This window comes from Trichosurus vulpecula, chromosome 6 (assembly GCF_011100635.1).
Source record: "Trichosurus vulpecula isolate mTriVul1 chromosome 6, mTriVul1.pri, whole genome shotgun sequence".
Taxonomy (NCBI): domain Eukaryota; kingdom Metazoa; phylum Chordata; class Mammalia; order Diprotodontia; family Phalangeridae; genus Trichosurus; species Trichosurus vulpecula.
In genome coordinates, this window is record NC_050578.1 from 73104268 (window position 1) to 73123819 (window position 19552).

General features: G+C 39.3%; 1 protein-coding gene across 1 annotated transcript in view; it reads right to left on the reverse strand.

Moving 5' to 3' along the window:
• Nucleotides 1-19552, reverse strand: part of CFAP299 (cilia and flagella associated protein 299) — a 441174-nt gene that overhangs the window by 416929 nt on the left and 4693 nt on the right. Inside the window, exon 2 of the mRNA XM_036763718.1 lies at nucleotides 9752-9887. Coding sequence (XP_036619613.1) covers nucleotides 9752-9887 — 136 coding nt within the window. The remainder of the gene's footprint in view (nucleotides 1-9751; nucleotides 9888-19552) is intronic.

The window sequence follows — 19552 nt, forward strand, 5'->3', positions numbered from 1 at the left end:
CTGACAACATGGGTGTTGTCTTTCCTCTCCCTGCATTTTATAGGTTATTTCATGGTTATTGTGTTAGGAAAAGTGCACATGATCAGAAATAATATTTTATTATAAAGAATTGCATGCAGAAAAGTGTTTTTTCAGCAATCTCTAGCAAAAGATTACAATTATCCCTTTCACATTGTGGGGGGTAGGGGAGCAGTGCCCCCACAAACTGGAATATACGTGTAAAATATTTTGGCCCTCCAGGCATACCAGAGAAGAAGGGTGATTTTTTTTTCTTTTATAAGGTGTTTACAGAGCTATACATATATTTTATGCATTTCTGAGTTTCTAAACTTTTTCTGCATCATCTACTGGCCTTCCTGAGTCATCTACAGCTTCTGCAAAACTCACCCCAAATTCCCATTTAATTTCTTGTGCTGACCCATGATATAGCAGTTACCCCTGAGAACTGTTGAGGATTGACTGTACATGCATGTGTGATGCTTCTATATCTTCTATAAACCTTTGATCTTTTTCATTTCTTACTCAAGAATCTCATTTTCCTAAATACTTTTCATTGTCTTCCAACATGTATACCTATAGATTAAAGTCACTGAGTATTTAACTTGGAGGGTCCTACTGAATTATGCATAAATTTTCTCTGTCATCCTTTCTTATGTATCAGATGTTATATACAAGCCAACATGTTTTTCATAACAGCCTTGCTGTAAATGTTTGTTATGGGCATTCCAATATGATAGGACCAAATATATGTCCAGTGAGATGATATCACTGTAGCCATTGGTGGCATGATAAAACCATATCCAACTCTATTTGCCTCCCTAAGGAGAACCTGTGAGTTTACAGCAGCTTTCTTTTGTCTTCTGGTTGTATTCACAAAGAAAATGTCAAGATTAACATTATTCAGCTCTACACTTTATATCCACTTGGTCCTTGGTCCAACACATTTGAACAGCAACAGTTCAGTGAATATTTATATAGAGTCTAAAAATTACTTGATTCATTAGCACCCTTTGCTCTATTTTCCACCATTTCCCATGGCCAGTGCAGAAACAGAAAGGGGCCACATGGCAATTTTTGTTCTTCTTTGTTTCATTGGCCAAATAATTAATCACCAAATGGCTAGTGTGATGCTCCATATTAACTTAGGCTTATTTTTGGAAAGCAGGTACAGTTTGTTTCTGGAACCATACTTGGAAACTTTGTCTCACTGGGAGAGTATGCTAGTACTTATGCACTACTGATATAGCCTTTGAGAATCCAGGGTCTCTTCTGCACCATGATGAGACACTGGATGGAATAGGATTTTGTGTAATATTCTGAACATTATATTCTATAAGAAAATATCCCAATGCTCTTCCAAACTTCAGGATAACTCTATTTGGATATGAATGTGGTTAATCAGGTGGCAAAAACAATGACCTTTCCTCTTGGGGGGTACATAGGAGAACAGAAGAGGTGTAGAGACCTCGGAATTGTTTGGTAGTTTTTGGGAAAACAACCATTACCTGCTTTACACATAGCCTCAAAAAAGAAAGTAGGAAGGTTTATGGAATGAGAAGACTATGTCTAAGGGTATTATCCAGGTGGGTGCCCCACACTGTGGAGCTGAAGGAAGGCTTTTTGCTGAGAGAGCACAAAAAGGATTTCAGCTTGTCAAGGGCTTCAGTTGAGACCGAAGTTCAAGGTGGTGGAGACTGTGAACAGAAATATATTTAAGCAAAAATAAAACAAGCCTCATATTGGCCCAGTCAAAACTACGTCTCATTTTGCATATTTAGTCCATACTCTATCAGAAGGCATGTGTTATTCTTTATCATTGTTCCTCTGGAATGATGATTGGTCACTGTATTGATCCACAGTCCCTAAGTCTTTAAAAAATTTATTTTAACAAGGTTGTTGTTGTAGCATAAGTTATTTTTCTAGTTCTGCTCACTTCACTGCATCAGTTTATGCAAGTATTCCCAGGTTTCTCTGAAACTACCCCTTTCATCATTTCTTGTGGTACAATAATCTATTCATATTCCATCATACTCAAATATCCTAATTTGTTGAGCCATTCATTCCCAATTTATTGGCACTCCCTTTGCTACTTCAAAACTAGCTGCTACAAGTATATTTGCACATAAAGTTGGTACGTTCACTAATCGAAGCGAGGGAGATGGCTTGCTCTGTGCTCCTCATTGCTATTTCAGGCTCTCCTTCCATCACCAACACTCAGGTATCCTTGTCCACCTTTAAGGCTCATTTATTTCACATTCATAACCGAATCAATATTTTGGTGGCTGTAGTCTACCGACCTCTTGCACACTCTCCTTCCTTCCTCAATGGGTTCAGTGACTGACTCACAGTCTATCTCTCTTCCATAACTCTTGCCCTCATACTAGGGGACATAAATGTGTATCCTTCAAATACCCTAACCTCCAAAATCTTCAACCTACTCATTGCCTATTTTATCTATTACTTATATTCATACCTATATTTATGACCTATATTTACCTATTACCCAAATTTATGGCTACACACACAGATGATCATACTATTGACCTCATCATCATCCGGTAGTGTTCCACTTCCATGTTCATTAATTCTAAAATTCCTTTTTCCCTGATCCCAATTTGTCACCATTCGAACTTTCTGCCTTGCAACTCCAAACGCCATTCTTTGTCCTCAGTGTGATCTCCAATCCCTCTACCCTTCAGTTCTTTTCTAGGCTACCATCCCTGCACAGGCTGTATGCTCTTCTCTTCCCTATCCTGACCCTTGGGTGAATGAGTTTACCTCTGCACTATCCTCCTGAGTCCCCTGTCCATACAAGTTATAGAAGATTTTGCCCTTCTAAACCCTAGCCTTGGATCTCTCCCACTATCTGTAATGGCAAAAAAGTGGGACTTTTTGCTTTGCTCTTTTTTCTTTTGGAGTTCTGATTCTCCTCAGCACTAAGCTCATCCAGTGCCTTTCACTGAGACTTGCCTTTGTTTGAATCAAGAGTCTTCGATTAATCAAGAGTCTTTGATGACCTGCTTAAGTCACAAGAAAATCTAAGTCACATGAGTTTGAGTCACATGGTTGTGACACCCTCTGTAGGCAGACCCTGAAGAAGTATATATATACTCTGAGGTTAGCATTTTGTTTTGGGGCTCACTCATTGGAAGAGCATTCCCATGATTTTGCCAGACAAGACTCTGGGTAGCCGTTAAGGAGCCTCCTGAAAACCCAGATGTTGGTGCTTCTCTCTCTGGTAACTATGTATGTATTGCTATGGACAGTCAGTTAGAAGCCCTGTCTGATGATTTGTGTTTTTTACTCTGTTTATATAATTTCTGCTTGTAATTTCTGTTTGTGTTTTCTCTGAAGTTCTGGGTGTTAATTTTTTCCCTGAACTAAGTGAATGATATATGTATATTAAATTAAAGTGCAATTATAAACCCCTTAAAGTTGTTTTCCTTAGAAAAACAGATCAAAGCACCTGTGCTAGCAGCCCTCCTGTGTACTGGTGTTGTTGGTCTTACACCTCCACAGCAGCTGCAAACAGCATTGTTGTTACACTATCCACTGCACTCACTACTCTTACACTGCTGAACAAAGCTTGAGAAACCATGCTGACTGGGTTCACTACATAATAATGGTTAAGTAATCTCCTTTGGGTCTTCTCTGGGGCAAGGTATTCCTTTTACACCTCCCTAACTGATCCACCGTCTCAGCACAGTGGCTCTTCCAGACTTCTTCATCCATCCTCAAACCTCCTATAGCCTCTCTTCTCTTTCCCTCTCAACTGAGAACCTTGCCTCATACTTGACTGAAAAAAAATGAGGCCATCCACAGAGCGCTCCCTCTTCTCCCCTGTTCATTAGCTCAAATCACTCGGATGTCTTGGGTCACTATGTCCTCCTTCAATCTTTTTTCACCTAAAGAGATGGTCCTTCTCTTTGCCAAAGCAAAGCCCTCTCCATGCACAAGTGATCCCATTCTATCCCATTTTCTCTAGTAGATCATCGCTACTCTCTCTTACTTTTTCAATGTCTCCCCATCTATTGGCTTCTTCCCTACTGCCTACAAATATGCTCCTATCTCCCTCATTCCCCCAAAACCATCACTTGATCCATCCACCCCTGTTAGCTATTCTTCCCTATCTGTCCCCTCTTTTGTGGCTAAACTCCTTAAGAAAGCCATCTACAACTTTCTAGCATTTTCTTTCCTTTCACGTTCTTCCTAACTCCCTACAATCTGGCTTCTGACTTCATCAGTCAGCTGAAACCGCTCTGTCCAAAGTAACTAATGATTTCTTAATTGCCAGATTCAATGGCTTTTTCTCAATCCTCATCCATTTTGACCTCTCTGTAAATCTTTAACACTGCTGATGCCTACTTTGTTTGGGACTTTATAAGAAAACAATCAATCTATGAGTACTCAGTCAAATGATATTCTAGAGGTAATGAAGTTGTGTGGCTGAATTTAAATCAATATTATTGATGGAGAAAAATCCAAAGCTTTGAAACAAGATGTTTTCTTCCTTGTAGTCACACAGTTATATTACAGAGTTTTAAAGTGTGATAGCTCCTGGTGGCATTACCTTTGCACACTCACCAGCATGTACCTGTCATCTTTAACAGCCTGTTGTTATAGAAACCTCAATCTTTTACTGATGCAGCCTTTAATTCTCAAAAGTTTCTTCTGTGTCTCCTGGACTTTGTTACTGTGATAGAACCAATATCTATTAGAGTTCCCTTCCCAATCTCTCCCACCCCCAACATGGGTTAGGCTAGTTTTCCCCAAAAGAAGAGAAAGCTACACAGAGGACCTAATGAGCCCCTGCACCTTTTTGACAGCAACATCGGGGCCCTCTGGCCGTACTAGATGTGATTTCTTGGCTACCAAAGGGAATAAAAAGGCTTACTCCTATGGAATCTGGTCTTTTTAGACTCAGTGGATCACCCAGATTGATCAAATTACCATGTCCTGACCTGCTGCTCAGGCAGGTTTCCATAATGGGTAGAGGGATCCCTGCATCGATTAAAATGCAACGCTACGGTATCCTTGTTAGATATCCTTTCTGTGCTATAGCTAAGTAAACATCCTGCTGTTAACCATTTAATCACTTATGAGCACCTCGTTACATTCCAGTGTTGTACCTGAACAAACCAGGTGTCAGCCCGAGGTCTGCTTTTAAGAGTCATACTGAGGAGGGGGGAGCCAAGATGGCAGAGTAAAAGTAGGGACTTCACTGAACTCTCTCCCAAACCCCTCCAAAAAGAGTCATACTGAGAATTCCAAGGGCATTAGAAAGGAAGCCATACCATGAGCACAAATCAAAGTCCATGGTCATTGCTGACTATTTGCACTGGAATGGGTCATTTGCTTAGGAGAGATGAAGCCAGGACAATTGTAGGAAGACACTGGAATGAACAGCAAGTGTTCATGAAGAGAATAGGAGAAATATGACAAAGAGAAATCAAAGTACAGTGAGTCCATCAATCTGTCAACTGGTAGAGGGGCTGTTTGGGAATAATGTGGCACTGAGCCTAAGGCAGAGACAAGCACACAGAATGCCCCAAATACTGTCATCTGTGGCAGAAGTCTTTCCAAAGACTATAATCCTTAGTCAACTGAAAAAGACAAAGACAAAGAAATGCATAGGAGATTTCTTGAATTCCAAAGTTACATAAAGAAACTGTGGTATTCTAGCAGACCTAGTCCTTAAAGGAGATTGGAAGGTTAATAGGCAACCACATAGGTTGTATGATTTGAAGGACACTAAGAAAGTGTTTTGGCCCATCTACTACACCGTTTCACGTAGCCTAAAACTGCACGATTAGAAATTCATTTCTTTGGCTTAAGACTTCTCCTTTCTAGACATTTACCTTTAAGACACAAACCCCTCTGGAAGTAGTAACCCATTGTGATTATCAGCAATACTGACAACAGATCATGTTTATAAAGCATTTTACAGTTTTTTTAAGAAACAAATTCCTTTCACATCATTTAATATAATAGCTAATACAAATAACAGTACTCCTGTTTTTCAAATCAGGAAACCAAGATTCAGGGAGTTTAAATGACTTAAGTTCACATGGCTAATGCGTGCCAGAGTCAGTACACTAGGCCAAATCACCTGATACCAAGTCACCTCATACTTTTTTGAATGTACCATGTGAAGATGTCATAGAATCACAGAATCTCAAAGTCCATCTTCAATACCTTGGTGTGAATTAGGAAATCAGAATAATTGTCTCTATTTTATAATAATTATGAGTGAGACAAAGAGCGAGTGAGAGTTTTTACATGCATCATGCTGCAGTAGATGAGAATACTAAATTTAGAATCAGGAAGGCCTTGTAGCTATGTGGTTGTGGGCAAGTCACTTAATTTTTTTTGGAGGGGGGAAGGCAGGGCAATTGGGGATAAGTGACCTGCCCAAGGTCACACAGCTAGTAAGTATGTCAAGTGTCTGAGGCTGAATTTGAACTCAGGTCCTCCTGACTCCAGGGCCAGTGTTCTACTTACTGCTCCACCTAGCTGCCCCCAAGTCACTTAATTTTTCTGAGTCTCACTGTCATCATCTATAAAACTTACTTCACAGTGGTGTTATAAAGTTCCAATGAGCTAATGCATGTAGAGCACTTTGCAAACTTTAAAATACTACCTAAATCAAAGAATCACAGAATTTAAGAGCTGGAAGGGCCCTCAGAAGCCATGCAGTTTAACTCATATGCTAAAGTAACCCCCACTATAGCATACCAGAGAAGTGGACATCCAGTTTCTGCTTGAGACTTCCAAGGACAGTGAAGAACCCACCACTCACCTAGGCACCACATTCCAGTTTAGACACCTCTCCAGTTAAGAAGCCTCTCTTGATGCCAAGCTGAAATTTGCATTGCTCCTAGTTCTGCCCTCTGGAGACAAACAGAACCAATCCAATCTTTCCTCTACATAGTGAAGGTGGCCATCCTGTTCCCTTTGAGTCTTCTCTTTCCCAGTTAAATCTCCCCAGCTCCTTCAGCTGCTTCTCCTTTGCCATGGAGTCTGAGTCCTTCTCTGGAATCTCACCTGACAAATGCCAAGGTCTCCCACTGCACCCTGGGTCATCGCCAGTCCTCCTGTTCTATTTCTTGCCACTGGACCCCAATGACTCTGAAGAGAGTGAGGCTGATGACTTTGTACTATTCTGCCTCACTTAATCCAATTCACTTGCAATCAAGACATCCTCCTCCTGATGTCACTGGTCCTCTTGGAGAAAGAAGGGTGAACAACAATGATCTGAAAAGATGTTATCCCAGAATTAAATGCAATAATCCAGATGTGATCTAGCCAGGGAAGGATACTGAGGGATTTTACATCTTTATTCCATCTTAAGCAGCCCAAGGTTACATTGGGTTTTTTGGTTACCACATCAAACAGCTGAATCACACTGAGACTGCAGTCCATCAAAGGCCCTACATCTTTTGGATATAAACTTCTATCTATGCTTCTCCTGATTGATATTTTAAAATAAACATTAGTTATTATTGTTATTAATAAATATGTTTATTGTGAAATATCAAGAAAATAAATTTGCATTATGAACAATTGTAGAAAGAAAGTGGTTTGAGGTGTATTGCCATCATGGTAAGGAAAGACAGGGCTTGGTGATAGAAGTGTGGGGGAGTATGTCATAAGCAACAGGGTCCCAGGAAAGGAGAGTTGGGTGGACACCAAAGATAAAATTTGTCTATTTCACACTGTTTCTCAAGAGCAATAGAGGAGAAATGCTTTCTTAAACCTGAATTAAAAGGCCATCTGTATACCATGGAAGCAGAAGGTTTATAAGGGTGAGGGAACTATAAAATAATTACCTTATAGAAAGGGCAACCAGGACTGCACCTCTGAGAAAAACGAGATTCTAGTGCCAGGACTGCAAGCATTCAGAGATTTATCAGGGCAACCTGAAGGACAGCTATGGCTGTTAGCCAAAAAAAAAACTATCAACTTCCCATATACTTTAACACAGAGGTACCCAACCCCCCCATCCCCTTCCACCAGGTACCTGTAGTACTGCTGGGCTAAGCCCTGAAAGAACAATCCTCCCTTCTTTTCATTCCTCTCCTTCCTTCCTTCCTTCTCTCCTACTTCCTTCCTTCTGTCCTCCCTCCCTCCTTTCTCCCCTTTCTACATCCCTCTCTCCCTTCCTTCTCTCCCTTCTCCTTCCTTTCTTCCTTCCTTTCCATGTGCAAAGCAAACAGTAAGAACTAGTTAAGCAGGAAAAGAGATAATTGGAGAGCAAAATCCTGTAAGAGGTCAAAGTGAGTGGGATGAAGACAGCTGAGTAGTTAGCCTTCTTAATGAAGAAGACCATCCCGGTTTCTGAGAGAAAATTTTAGGAGCAAAAGAAAAATAGTTGATAATTGGATAGCCTTTAACTCAGCAAAATAAGAGTAGTAAAATTTGTCTTCCAGGTGCTTTCCAGCATTACTGATTTAAAATGTTTACTTCCCTATAACCACAGAGAAAACATACACACACACACACACACACGGACATAATCTTTATACACAATCAAGCCACTTGTGACTTGAACAGTAAGCCATTTTACATGACCCACCATTTTTGATATGAAATAGGTTATATCAGGTATAAAGCAATGCATGAATTATAAAGCCATGTTTACATACATATTTGTTCCTCATGAAATTTCGGAGTTGCACACTTCTACGCTTCACTACTCTGATATCAGCACAGAAAGTTTTCACCTTAAGTTTACTCAAGGCATTATACGTCACATATTTCATTACAACTTAGATTATTTTAGTGGAAGTCCAGATTGACTACTGAACTAGAGTTCAATAGTGTTAATGGGTTTTTGTATTAACAGTGAGCATTAGGGCATTAAATTCCAGGCCTTCTAAGATCCGGAACAAAATAATTACTAGCATTCCCAATTAAAATTGGAATTCAAAGGATTAATTTAAATTCTACCAACAAGCAAATGGTACTACACTGTGCTTTGTTCTTCAGAGTAAATGGATGAGGGATATTCTATTCATACTGACAATGAAAAGAGCTGAGCAAAAACCCCTCTCTGCTAATAGAAGATCAATACCTAAGCAGTGCTTCTCTCTAACATTTAAAAGTCAATGTCAAATCTAACAACCTGAAAGAACGATGCTTTGGTGTAACCTTCGTTAAGTAGCCTCGTCAGTGTAGCATCATGTAAGATACGGACAGCTGACTAAAAATGGTTTTCTAATTGAATTGTATTCTGTTGATTGGTAAGATACGATCAATTTCTATAGATTACGTTAGGCTTCACAGCATATTCAAACATATGACCAAACACAATGCTTCAATGTTGTTGAATGTGAGGATCAAAGAATATTTGCGGGGAGGGAACAGAGTGAAAATTAAAAATAAAAAGATTTATAGACCTCAGAAATAGCAAAGAATCCTAAGTCCAAAGTCACAGTCATTTAGAGCATAAACTATTGAGTTACTTTTTAACAAAATTTATTGGCGTGCTGACTAAATGCATTTTTTATTTTATACATCAGTAAGTACCACATCTCATTTATTTTGTATTCAGCACATTCCAGTTGACTGATTTTTGTAATTTGTTGAAATATTTTAGTTCTATCTATATCTGCCTGTGCTTCTATAGATGAGAAAATCCAAAAAGATTGTGCGGGGTGGGGGTTAGGGAGTGCAGGGGTGGCTTTTCAGAAAGGAAAAAATAAATTTTTGAAACCTAAATGGTCCATATATTGTGTTGAGCAGCAGCCACTTACTTTTTTCTGAGTCCTTTCTGCAAGTCTTGCTATCTCGATAGCTGCCTTTCTTGCTTCAAAGTCTTCTCTTTTCACAACTTCTCCACTTCCTCTGTAGCCCAGCTCCACCAGCTGGCGGGCCAGATCTTCATCCTAAAGAATACAAAACAAATGCCCCATATGTTTCAGGGAAATTACACACTGAATTAAAAATAATTATACTACTAGCAGATTTAGTGTACATAATCAAAGTTAATATTTATTATTCCAAATTAGACTTTTATAAGTAAATCACAAAGTCACAATTTTCTCATCTGTAAAAACAAAGAGGAGAAATAAACATACTTTTACTACCAATCTCATAGGGCTATTGTGATTTTCAAGTAAGATCGTATTTATAAATGTATATATTCGTGTATAGGTGATCATGTTTATAAAATATAAAGTTATTCAAATATGAGATTTTAATGCTATTGTTACATTGATCAAATTGGGTCATCTATATAAACCATATTACAATGCTATATAAATATTAGCTAGTAATAATTAGCAGTAAAAATACAATTCACCCTTTGAACAATGTATTTTTATTCCTTTGATACATGGCTTTCCCCACCAAGTGCCTAATGTGCAAGATGAACAGCATAAAACTCCAAATTTGTTTTTAGAGAATGAAAAATAATAAATCATAGTTCAAATCAATTCTGAGAAAAGTTGCAACACCTAATATATTGACTTCTAATAATGAAACCAGAGACAACACTGCTTGTACATTAAGATGGAGCTTTCTCTGAGCAATCAAAAGTAATTGCTCAAAAGAAGAGAAGTGTTGCTTTCACAGGGACTCATTATTCCAATGTTTACTTCCTTGAACTCATTCTTATCTCTGAATTCCCAATTATCTGTTGTCACGGCATATTATAGCTTAATAGGAGCAGATGACTTTCCCACTAAACTACATAGATATTTTCATGTAGTGTCTCTACTAAAAAACAAAGAACTTGAAATTCAGATGACCGCCTAAAGCTAGAAAGCTTTAAGAAGGAGCTTTCAATTAACTTCATACATCACTGCACAGCAACATTAAGGTGTTCAGAACTTCAACACATGAAATGATTTGCTACTTTTTGTGTGTGAATACTACACCTCAATACAGATTACAGCCCCTCTATGCCTTATGGTCATACTATCCTTGTGGAGAAGATAGAAAAATATGGATTAGGCAATAATACAAAGAGATGGATTCAGAACTGGTTGGATAGCCAATTTCAAGTGAATGTGAATGGTCCAATATCAATACGGTAGAAGGCCTTCATTGGATCCCACAGGGATCTGTGCCAGGTCTGTGCTGTGTCATCTTATCATGACTTAGATAAAGGTATAGAGTCCTCATTAAATTTAAAAGATCATACCAAGCTGGGAGGGAGTGCTAACAAAATGGGTGACAGAGACAAGAGCCAAAAAAATTCTTGACACACTAGAATATTGGGATAAAACTAATGAGGATCAGCTCAATAAAGAAATATAAAGTTATATTTGTGTACCAGAAATCAGCCTCACAAGTATAAGATATAGGAGACATGGTAGACAGTGGTTGTTTGGTGAGGAGGGGGTGACTTGGTGCCCTAACTGCAAGCTTAATATTAGCAGTGTGATGTGCTGCTAATGCAATCTTGGTTTGTATTGAGATGGCTTCTAGAAATGGAAAGGTGATAGTTACTGTATTCTGCCTCATCAGAGCTCATTTGGAGAAGTGTGTTCACTTCTGGTGACCACAGATTAAGAAGGACATTGATGTACTAAAGAATGTTCAGGGTAACAAGGATGACAAAGGACCTTGAGTCAATATATGAGGATTGGTTGGAAGGAACTAGAGGTGTTTAGTCTGGAGTGTGTGCGTGTGCGTGTGTGTGTGCATGCTTTGTGTGTATGTGTGTGTGTGTGTATGTGTAACATGAGAGTTGTCTTCAGTATTTGAAGGACAGCTATCATGTGGTGGAAAGGATGAAACTTGTCCAGGTCAGAACAGAGAATAATTTTAAGAAGTTAGAAAATAGCCAATGCTTCCATTTGAAAGCTGTCTTGTAATATCTATCTACCTATCTATATCTAGATAGATAGATAGATATACACACACTATATATATATATACACACATACATATGTATACATATATACATACACATATACACATATATACACATACATACACATAACACACACACATGCTGTCCCCCACTTGTCTGGCCTGGCTTCTGCATTTTCCCCAAGGATTCTAGAAGTACCCTGAGGGGGTTGGGTATCTCTCCTTTAAAAAATAGTTGGAGTCATTGCTGGCTGTGTTCCCCTATATGTAGTAGTAATTTAACATTAATTTACCCCCAAATTATTTTAAAGATATAATCATAAAAATATAAAATTTCTCCCATGGGGAGAGAGGGTATACTCTTTTCTACACTACCCCTATCTCTGAGGGAGGAGGCTCAGATGGAGGCAGTAGCTCAGTTCCTAAACATCCACCAAGTTCTTATTAATTGTGGCATCACTAAGTGCTGAGTGCTTCTGCTGGTCTGGGGTCCCCAAGCTCACTCCCAAAGATCACTCTTCTGGGGATTGATTTTGTGCCAACTGTAAAATCCAAAATGATCTCACTCCCAGATGCCTGAAGCTTGCTCTCTCAAGGTCAAAGACTCCACTTTCTTCACCAGAACCCATGATAGAACAAGTCTTTAAAATCTCCAGAAGCATATGAGACAAGACACAAAGCTGAAGCTGACAGGCCGTTTTGCATACCTCTGCAGCCAATCAAGTGTATCATCTAAACATGTATTGAAGACACTGGAATCAGCTATGGGATGCCCATACATGCTCCACAGTCAATCTTTCCAAGGTGCTTCCTTTACATATCATCACATTTGTTCTGGAAGCAGGCTTCCAAGTTCCCATGTGGAGATGCCACTCAGACACATACACTAGACCCCACTTACAGTTATATTTAAACAACCCTAGTTTCTAACTAAAAATTGCCCACTTTCTCTGGTAAACATAAGGTACTCTGCTTTTTGGAGTCCAGGAAGGTGTTACCTAACTATAGTCAGTCAACAAACATTTATTAAGCACTTACTGTGTGCCTGGCACTGTGCCAAGGAGCTAGTTAACCTAATGACCTTAAGGTCCTTGTAGAGAGTGCTCTTTCTTTCACTTCTCCAGCTGCAAGATATCCCAGATTGGTACTCAGCAAAGTCTAGACCCCCATCAAGCAGTTTGATACTGACCCTGCCTACATGTGATGTTTCTAGTCTTTTTTATTGATATATAAAAGCACTCTAGGTATTAAGGGACGCTTGAGCAACTAAGCTAACTCTGAAATTAAGCTGTGTGTCTAATCGAGCTTTCCGCAATCTTATCCATCAACCCAAATATCAGTCTTTATTCAAATAATCCAGAATAAAACCCATGAAACAATGAGGCAGAAGAGATTGACTTTAGTAGTGTATATAACACCAAATGCCTGACCAATGAGAAGTACTGACTAACCACTAATTTTTATACCTCGATCTTCTCAAGTAGAAAACTACAAGTACAAAACATGGCTTTCTAATGCGACAGATGCCAAAACTGAAAGAATATACCTGGCTATTATTTTTAAAGCAATTACTGTACTACCCATGGAAGTAAGTGGAAATTATTTTCTTAATGCCAAACAAATGCAGCATGGTGTCCACAGAGAGCTGGCTTCAGAGTCGGGAAGACCTTGAGTTAGTTCTTACCTCTAACACTTGGTTGCGTGAGGATGAGCAAGTTACTTATAAATTTCAAGACCAGTTCCAATCTGGGCTGGCAGGAGAAACTGAGTCATGGGTGTTCCCCGTATCAACAAAATCAATAGGTTCTTGGAAGAAGAAGGAGGAGAGGAGGAGGAGGAGGAGGAGGAGGAGGAGCAGTAAAAGGGAGGAGAGGAAGGAGGGGAGGAAGAAGATGAGAAGATGATGAAGAAGATGAGAGAAGAAGAAGAGAAGGAAGAAGAAGAAGAAGAAGGAAGGAAGAAGAAGAGAAGAAGAAGAAGAAGAAGAAAGAAGAAGAAGAGAGAAGAAGAAGAAGAAGAAAGAAGAAGAAGAAGAAGAAGAAGAGAAGAAGAAGAAAAAATTGCTAAGTTGTTAAACTGGAGAGCAGAGAGCCCCGCAGAATAATTACATTTGTCATTTGCCTTCCAGCAAATTTATTTTTTTTCCATCTGCAGTTTACATGTGCAATGCAAAACTGAGCAAATGCTTCCACCTAGTGGAACTGGCAAATAGGAGAAAATAGTGAAGCTCTATTCCCCGTCCCCCACTTCCCTCAAGATTGAATCACTGTAGGTTTAAATACTATTACAGATCTAGGAGACATAAGTTAATTTTTTTTTAAATAACACAATCATGTTTACCACTTCACAAATTTCTGTGCTAGGGGTTCAGGCTGTGGGATTAGTTTTTGAGGAAGAATGCCCTATGAAGCTCTTCAGCAATGAAACTTACCCTAGCCCAAATTTCATTTGTAGACAAGGGCATTCCAGTGAAATCTAGTGTTTCCCTGTTTAAAAAGGACAAATATTTCTTTTCTCTCTCCCTTTGGCAACCAGTGGAACAGTCTTCACAGAGAAGTTATTCAAGAAATGTCGTGAGGATCGGCACTGGCTCTGTGATTTGATGGGTGTAGGGATCACATGGTAAGGAATTTTTCCAACCAATGATGGTTAGCAACTTCTCTACAACTTGTAGTCTTAACTGCTTAGAGCATTGAGAAGTTAAATGACTATTCCAGGGTCATGTCATTAAACCCAGGGGTTCCAAATCTAGCACCCTATCTACTATGCCATGCTTTCCCCTGCAAATGGTATTTGCTCATTCCAAGTGAAATAAAAATACCAGAGAAGATTTCATCGTTAGACTGGATCAGAGAAATTTTTCCTGCTTAACTTTGATTAAATAATTGCTTTCTCTAACAGATGAGTATCTCAAGGATTATTCCAAGATAATTCTGAGGCAAGTACTTTAAAAATCAAATTTGGTATAAAATGGGATTTTAAAGAACCTTGTTGTTCATCCTTGCTTTTGAAGAGGACCAATGACATCCTAGGGTAATGTCTTGACTCGTGCATAAATTAGACTTAGGTGATGCAGAGTTACACAAGTCATCAGACTTCCAGAGGGTAATGGTAATATAAATTGAAGATCTTCACATCCATTAACAGGCCCATGTGACCTGCTTAAGCCACATGAATCCTGTGATAGGAGGAACTTGCTGAATGGGTGGAGCAGCAAGGTGGAGCAGAGCGGAGGAAGCTGGTCAGAGCAGTTAGAGTGGAGGGAGGGAGAGAAGAAGCAGGCAAGCAGGTGTGAGTGTTTGTTTGTGGGAAGGCAAAGCAGGGAAAGGCTTTGGGATGGTGGTGCCCCTGCACTGTTATTGTGTATGAACTTCTTTGTTGGTGTGATGGATTTGGCTTTTGGTGCTGGATTTGGTTTTCTGGTGTTTGAATAAATGTTTTGGTTCTGTCTTCCATAGAGAGAGTCTGTTATATTTTGCAGTTCAGAACTACACCTGCATATTCATAGTCACCGTCGATGCTGTGAATATCACATTGGCAATACACAGAGTCATTGAAGTCCAGGGGCAGAACAAAAGTTGGGACAACTGGACAACTTTTTGGGGTGATGGACCAGGAGGGCCCTTGGCATTTTTGATCTAAGCACTCTGCGGCACCTGCTTCAGCCGCTTTCATGGTAATTGGAACAAATTATTTTCATGTGCCACTCCCCCTTCTTGGAGGTGAGAGGTCCAAAGTGTTACACATTGCACCTGTGTTCCAAATGCATCTTGATCAGTTGGGCTGTGTCCTGTGTCTAGAAAGGTGTTAACCTCTCTTGACTCTGGAGAATGGGGAACTCAACATGCCTCTTCCTTTAATTTTGTAAACCTTGAAACACGAATTAGAATGGAGTGAGGATGACATGGGTTCAAAGCTTGCCTCTGACAATGACTAATTGTAAGACTTCGGGCAAATCTCTTAAATTTTCTGAGTCTTAGTTTTGTTATTTGTAAAATGAGAGGATTCGACTTCGAGTTTCTTCCAGATCTAAATCTATGACTCTAAGTTAAAAGGTAAAATTGTCTGGAAATGGAAATACCAGAAAACATAATCTTTCCCCTATTGTTAATAATCTCATAAGGTCCAAAATCAAAGAACTGTGTGACTGGATATCTGGAGTCCTAGTCTTAATTCTAGCTGTATAATATTACCTTGGCTAGACATTTCAAACCCTTCTACTTACATAACCTCATTTATAGATATTTCTAGATGTAACTTAATCATTGTTGTGAAGTTGAATTATTACTTTTGCTCTATTATTTCATTATTATATTTCATCAATAATAATTTATGAGGACCGAAGAGGAAGAACAAGACCAATTCCATTTTGGAGCCTCCTTGAAAATTAGAACAGATATGACATTTATGAAATCATGACGACAACTATGAGTCAAAATGTTTCAGACTGTAAAATATAAATATCCCACTTTGAGAATGTAAACACAGAAACCACAAAGTGTGACATCACTGGCATTTTTTTCTCTATTACTTAATCCATTCCCCCATCTAAACCTTTTGAAAATATAAATCAGTGCCATGTAGAAATGGAGCTCATGGCAATCTGCTACCTCTGTTTAAACAAGTAAAATCTTTTGGCTCAGTGTCTTGTTTTTGATAGCTTCCTTCCAGTGAATAGTCAACTTACTGGGGGTCCAATGCATCTCTGGAACCTCTGTGATTCAATGACTCAAGATTCCCTTGAGAAAATAAAAATGAAGACTTGGATGAGTGACCCGGTCTACATATTCAAACTTGTGAATCCCCTGAGTAATCAATGTCTGACCTCTCTGACAACATCCAGTACTAGCTCACATTTCTATAACTAAGAAGCAAACAATGCCCAATGCTGCCCCAAGAAACAAGAAACATTTCTTGTATTTGAAACAAAATAAAACCTGAGTGGTCCTAAATCAGTCTCATGCCACTCTCAGAAATGCATGAAGTCACATGGAGGGCATTTTATACCTCCACAATTTGGTTCCTAATTACCTTTCTATCTTTATTTCATACTTCCTTTCATGAATTCTCTATACCAGCAAAACAAAATTCTAGTCTTTTCTCAGATTGACACTCCATTTGTCATCTCCAGGAATCACCTCTCTCAGAATCCTTGTCTTCCCTCAAGGCTCAGAACTAGTGCCACCTTCTTTCTCGGTGCTTTGATTCAATTTGTTGGTCATTCTCTTTCCCATCTCAAAGTTCCTTGTATGTGGCTTATTGCATCTCCTCCACTTCCTCTAAGGAGCATATAGATTCCCTGAAATCTGGCCTGGGTTTTTCTCTCTTTCTGTCCCCAGTGCCTAGGAGAGTGCTTTGTACATCTATTTTCATACTGGATCTGTGATTTCATTCATGGTGGTGGTGCTGGTGTTGGAGGGTATTATGCATACACTCCTGGGAGCATTGGAAACCTTCACTCTATGAAGTATTTTGCTGATGCCACCAATATGTAACCAGCACTGGAAGGTCCAATGCTGCTCCAGAGGTGCTTGGGAAAAATAAAATACTTTTAAAAATTACTATCTTTGAGGTCCTGCAAAACTCCGATATTCTGGGATTAATGCCTGTGGGTAAAAAACACTAGTTTATGAGTCTGCAGGAATTTAACAGAAAAGAAATAATCTCCATTCCATTCTTTCGGTAATTTAGCTGCCTATAAATTAGCTTAACCTATTACATGTGAAGATTGATATCTTTCTAATCTTAACTATTTCACTATTCCTAAGAGCTACAGTACAGTAGCTACATAGGAGCCTTTCCTTTGAAATTTGGCGCCCCCCCCACACACACACGCACACAACAAACACATACACCACTCACACATACAAAAAACCCCACCAAAAACAACTTTGAAGAAAATGTCACATTCCTCCTCAGGCCCGAGCCCTGAGCCATACGTTGCTTCAACACTAGCCAGGCTTCACTAGTTTTTTTTTTCTGACTTGTTAATTAAGTTAAGAAGTCCTTTAAGTGTTTTAAAACTTGATGTACTCAATATGCATCCAAATAATAGCCTTCATATCTTTCAAAATTGGAATATTCTTCAGACAGGTGTGATGATTTTGCCTCATCATTTATTATTGAAACAACAGGTTTACTCCTATCCTTTGCACCTGAACTGAAATAAGACTTTTTTAGCTTTCCAATGCTGAAAAATTCTGCTATGATGAGTTTGAAGGCAGAAGGAAATCTACCTATAAGTACTAGTGCAAATTATTCTTTGAACACAGTAAAGAAGCATCTAACTGATGACCTAAGATTTTGGGGAAATGAAATAAATGAGGGAGAAGGATAAAGCTATAACTCTGGTGGGAAGACTTTTTCCTCCTCAAGGTGCCAGTATCCAGGGTAGGGCAGATTTTCTCCCTAGGGAAGTCCTCCAAAGGACTGCCCCCACTCCCTCGTACAAGCCCCAATCGTCGCTCTTAAGCTCTTCTTGCCTTTATATCTCTCACCTGCCATGACTGCATCTGACCATAAGTGGCTCCAAACAATTCAACTTGTGGAACAATGCCAGTATATGCCATCTGAAGGGAGATTCTGAGGAAGGCATCATATTTATATGAATTACTACAAGGTCAAGATTTGGAAGGATAGAAAATGAAATGTGAGTAGGGGTGCTGGCCTGGGTGAACACTAATAGGTACAAATTAGAAGTTGCAGTGAGGGCCAAGGATACAATTTAGGAGGAGTGAGTGTTGGAGAGACAGGTAATGGTCGTAGGTTGTGATGGGACAGAGGGAATTCAGAGCTCTTAATCAATGAAACAGAAACTTGTGGATGATTGTAAGATGAAGGGCATTACAATACCTACAGGCCCCTTGTCTAGGTTTCTGGATATACTCAGGACACAGCAAGACCGTCATTAGTCCAGCAGTTAGGGCTGGGAAGTGGAGGGCTGTGCCAAGACTGAGGAACTAGGCCTGGGGAAGACTTTGAACATTCTAATTACTTGCCTTCCTCACATCCACTGATGGTCTGCTTGGATTCTCTCCTATGGTTAGAGTACTTCCAACCCTTCTTATCAACCCGCATTCCAGGGATACTGAATGCTCAACCACCAAACAACAAATTACCCTTTTGAACCATCCACTTAAACTTTTCTATCCCCACCTCTATATATGACTCATTATCTTCTTTCACCTTCCACTATGCCCCAGCAAACTTGCTCTCTAATGAGTAGACCAGATATGGTCATCATTATTTGCCAACATTTAGGATATTCTACCTCCTTTCTTGATGAATTAATTACCCGGTTCACAGTTTCATTCTCCAGGAATATTCCTGCCCTCATATTTAAGTGACCTTAACAGTCATGCTGTTATTTTCTCAAATACCCCAAATTCCCGTTCCCTTAATCTATTCAGGGATGGCCACCAATCTGGTATTTTGTAGGATGTATTCTTGTTCAACTACACAGTTTAGATAGGGCTTGCATAAATTGATGCAGAGTGAAGTGAGCCAGAATCAAAAGAACATTGTACCCAGTAACAGCAACATTGTATGATGAATTGGGAATGACTTAGTTATTCGCAGCAGTACGTACAGTGATCCAAGACAATCCGAAAGGACTCAAGATGAAACATGCTATCTACCTCCAGAGAAAGAACTGATATTGTCTGAATACAGACTGAAATATGCTATTTTCACTTTCTTTCATTCTTTTTTTGTTGTTTGAGTCTTCTTGTAC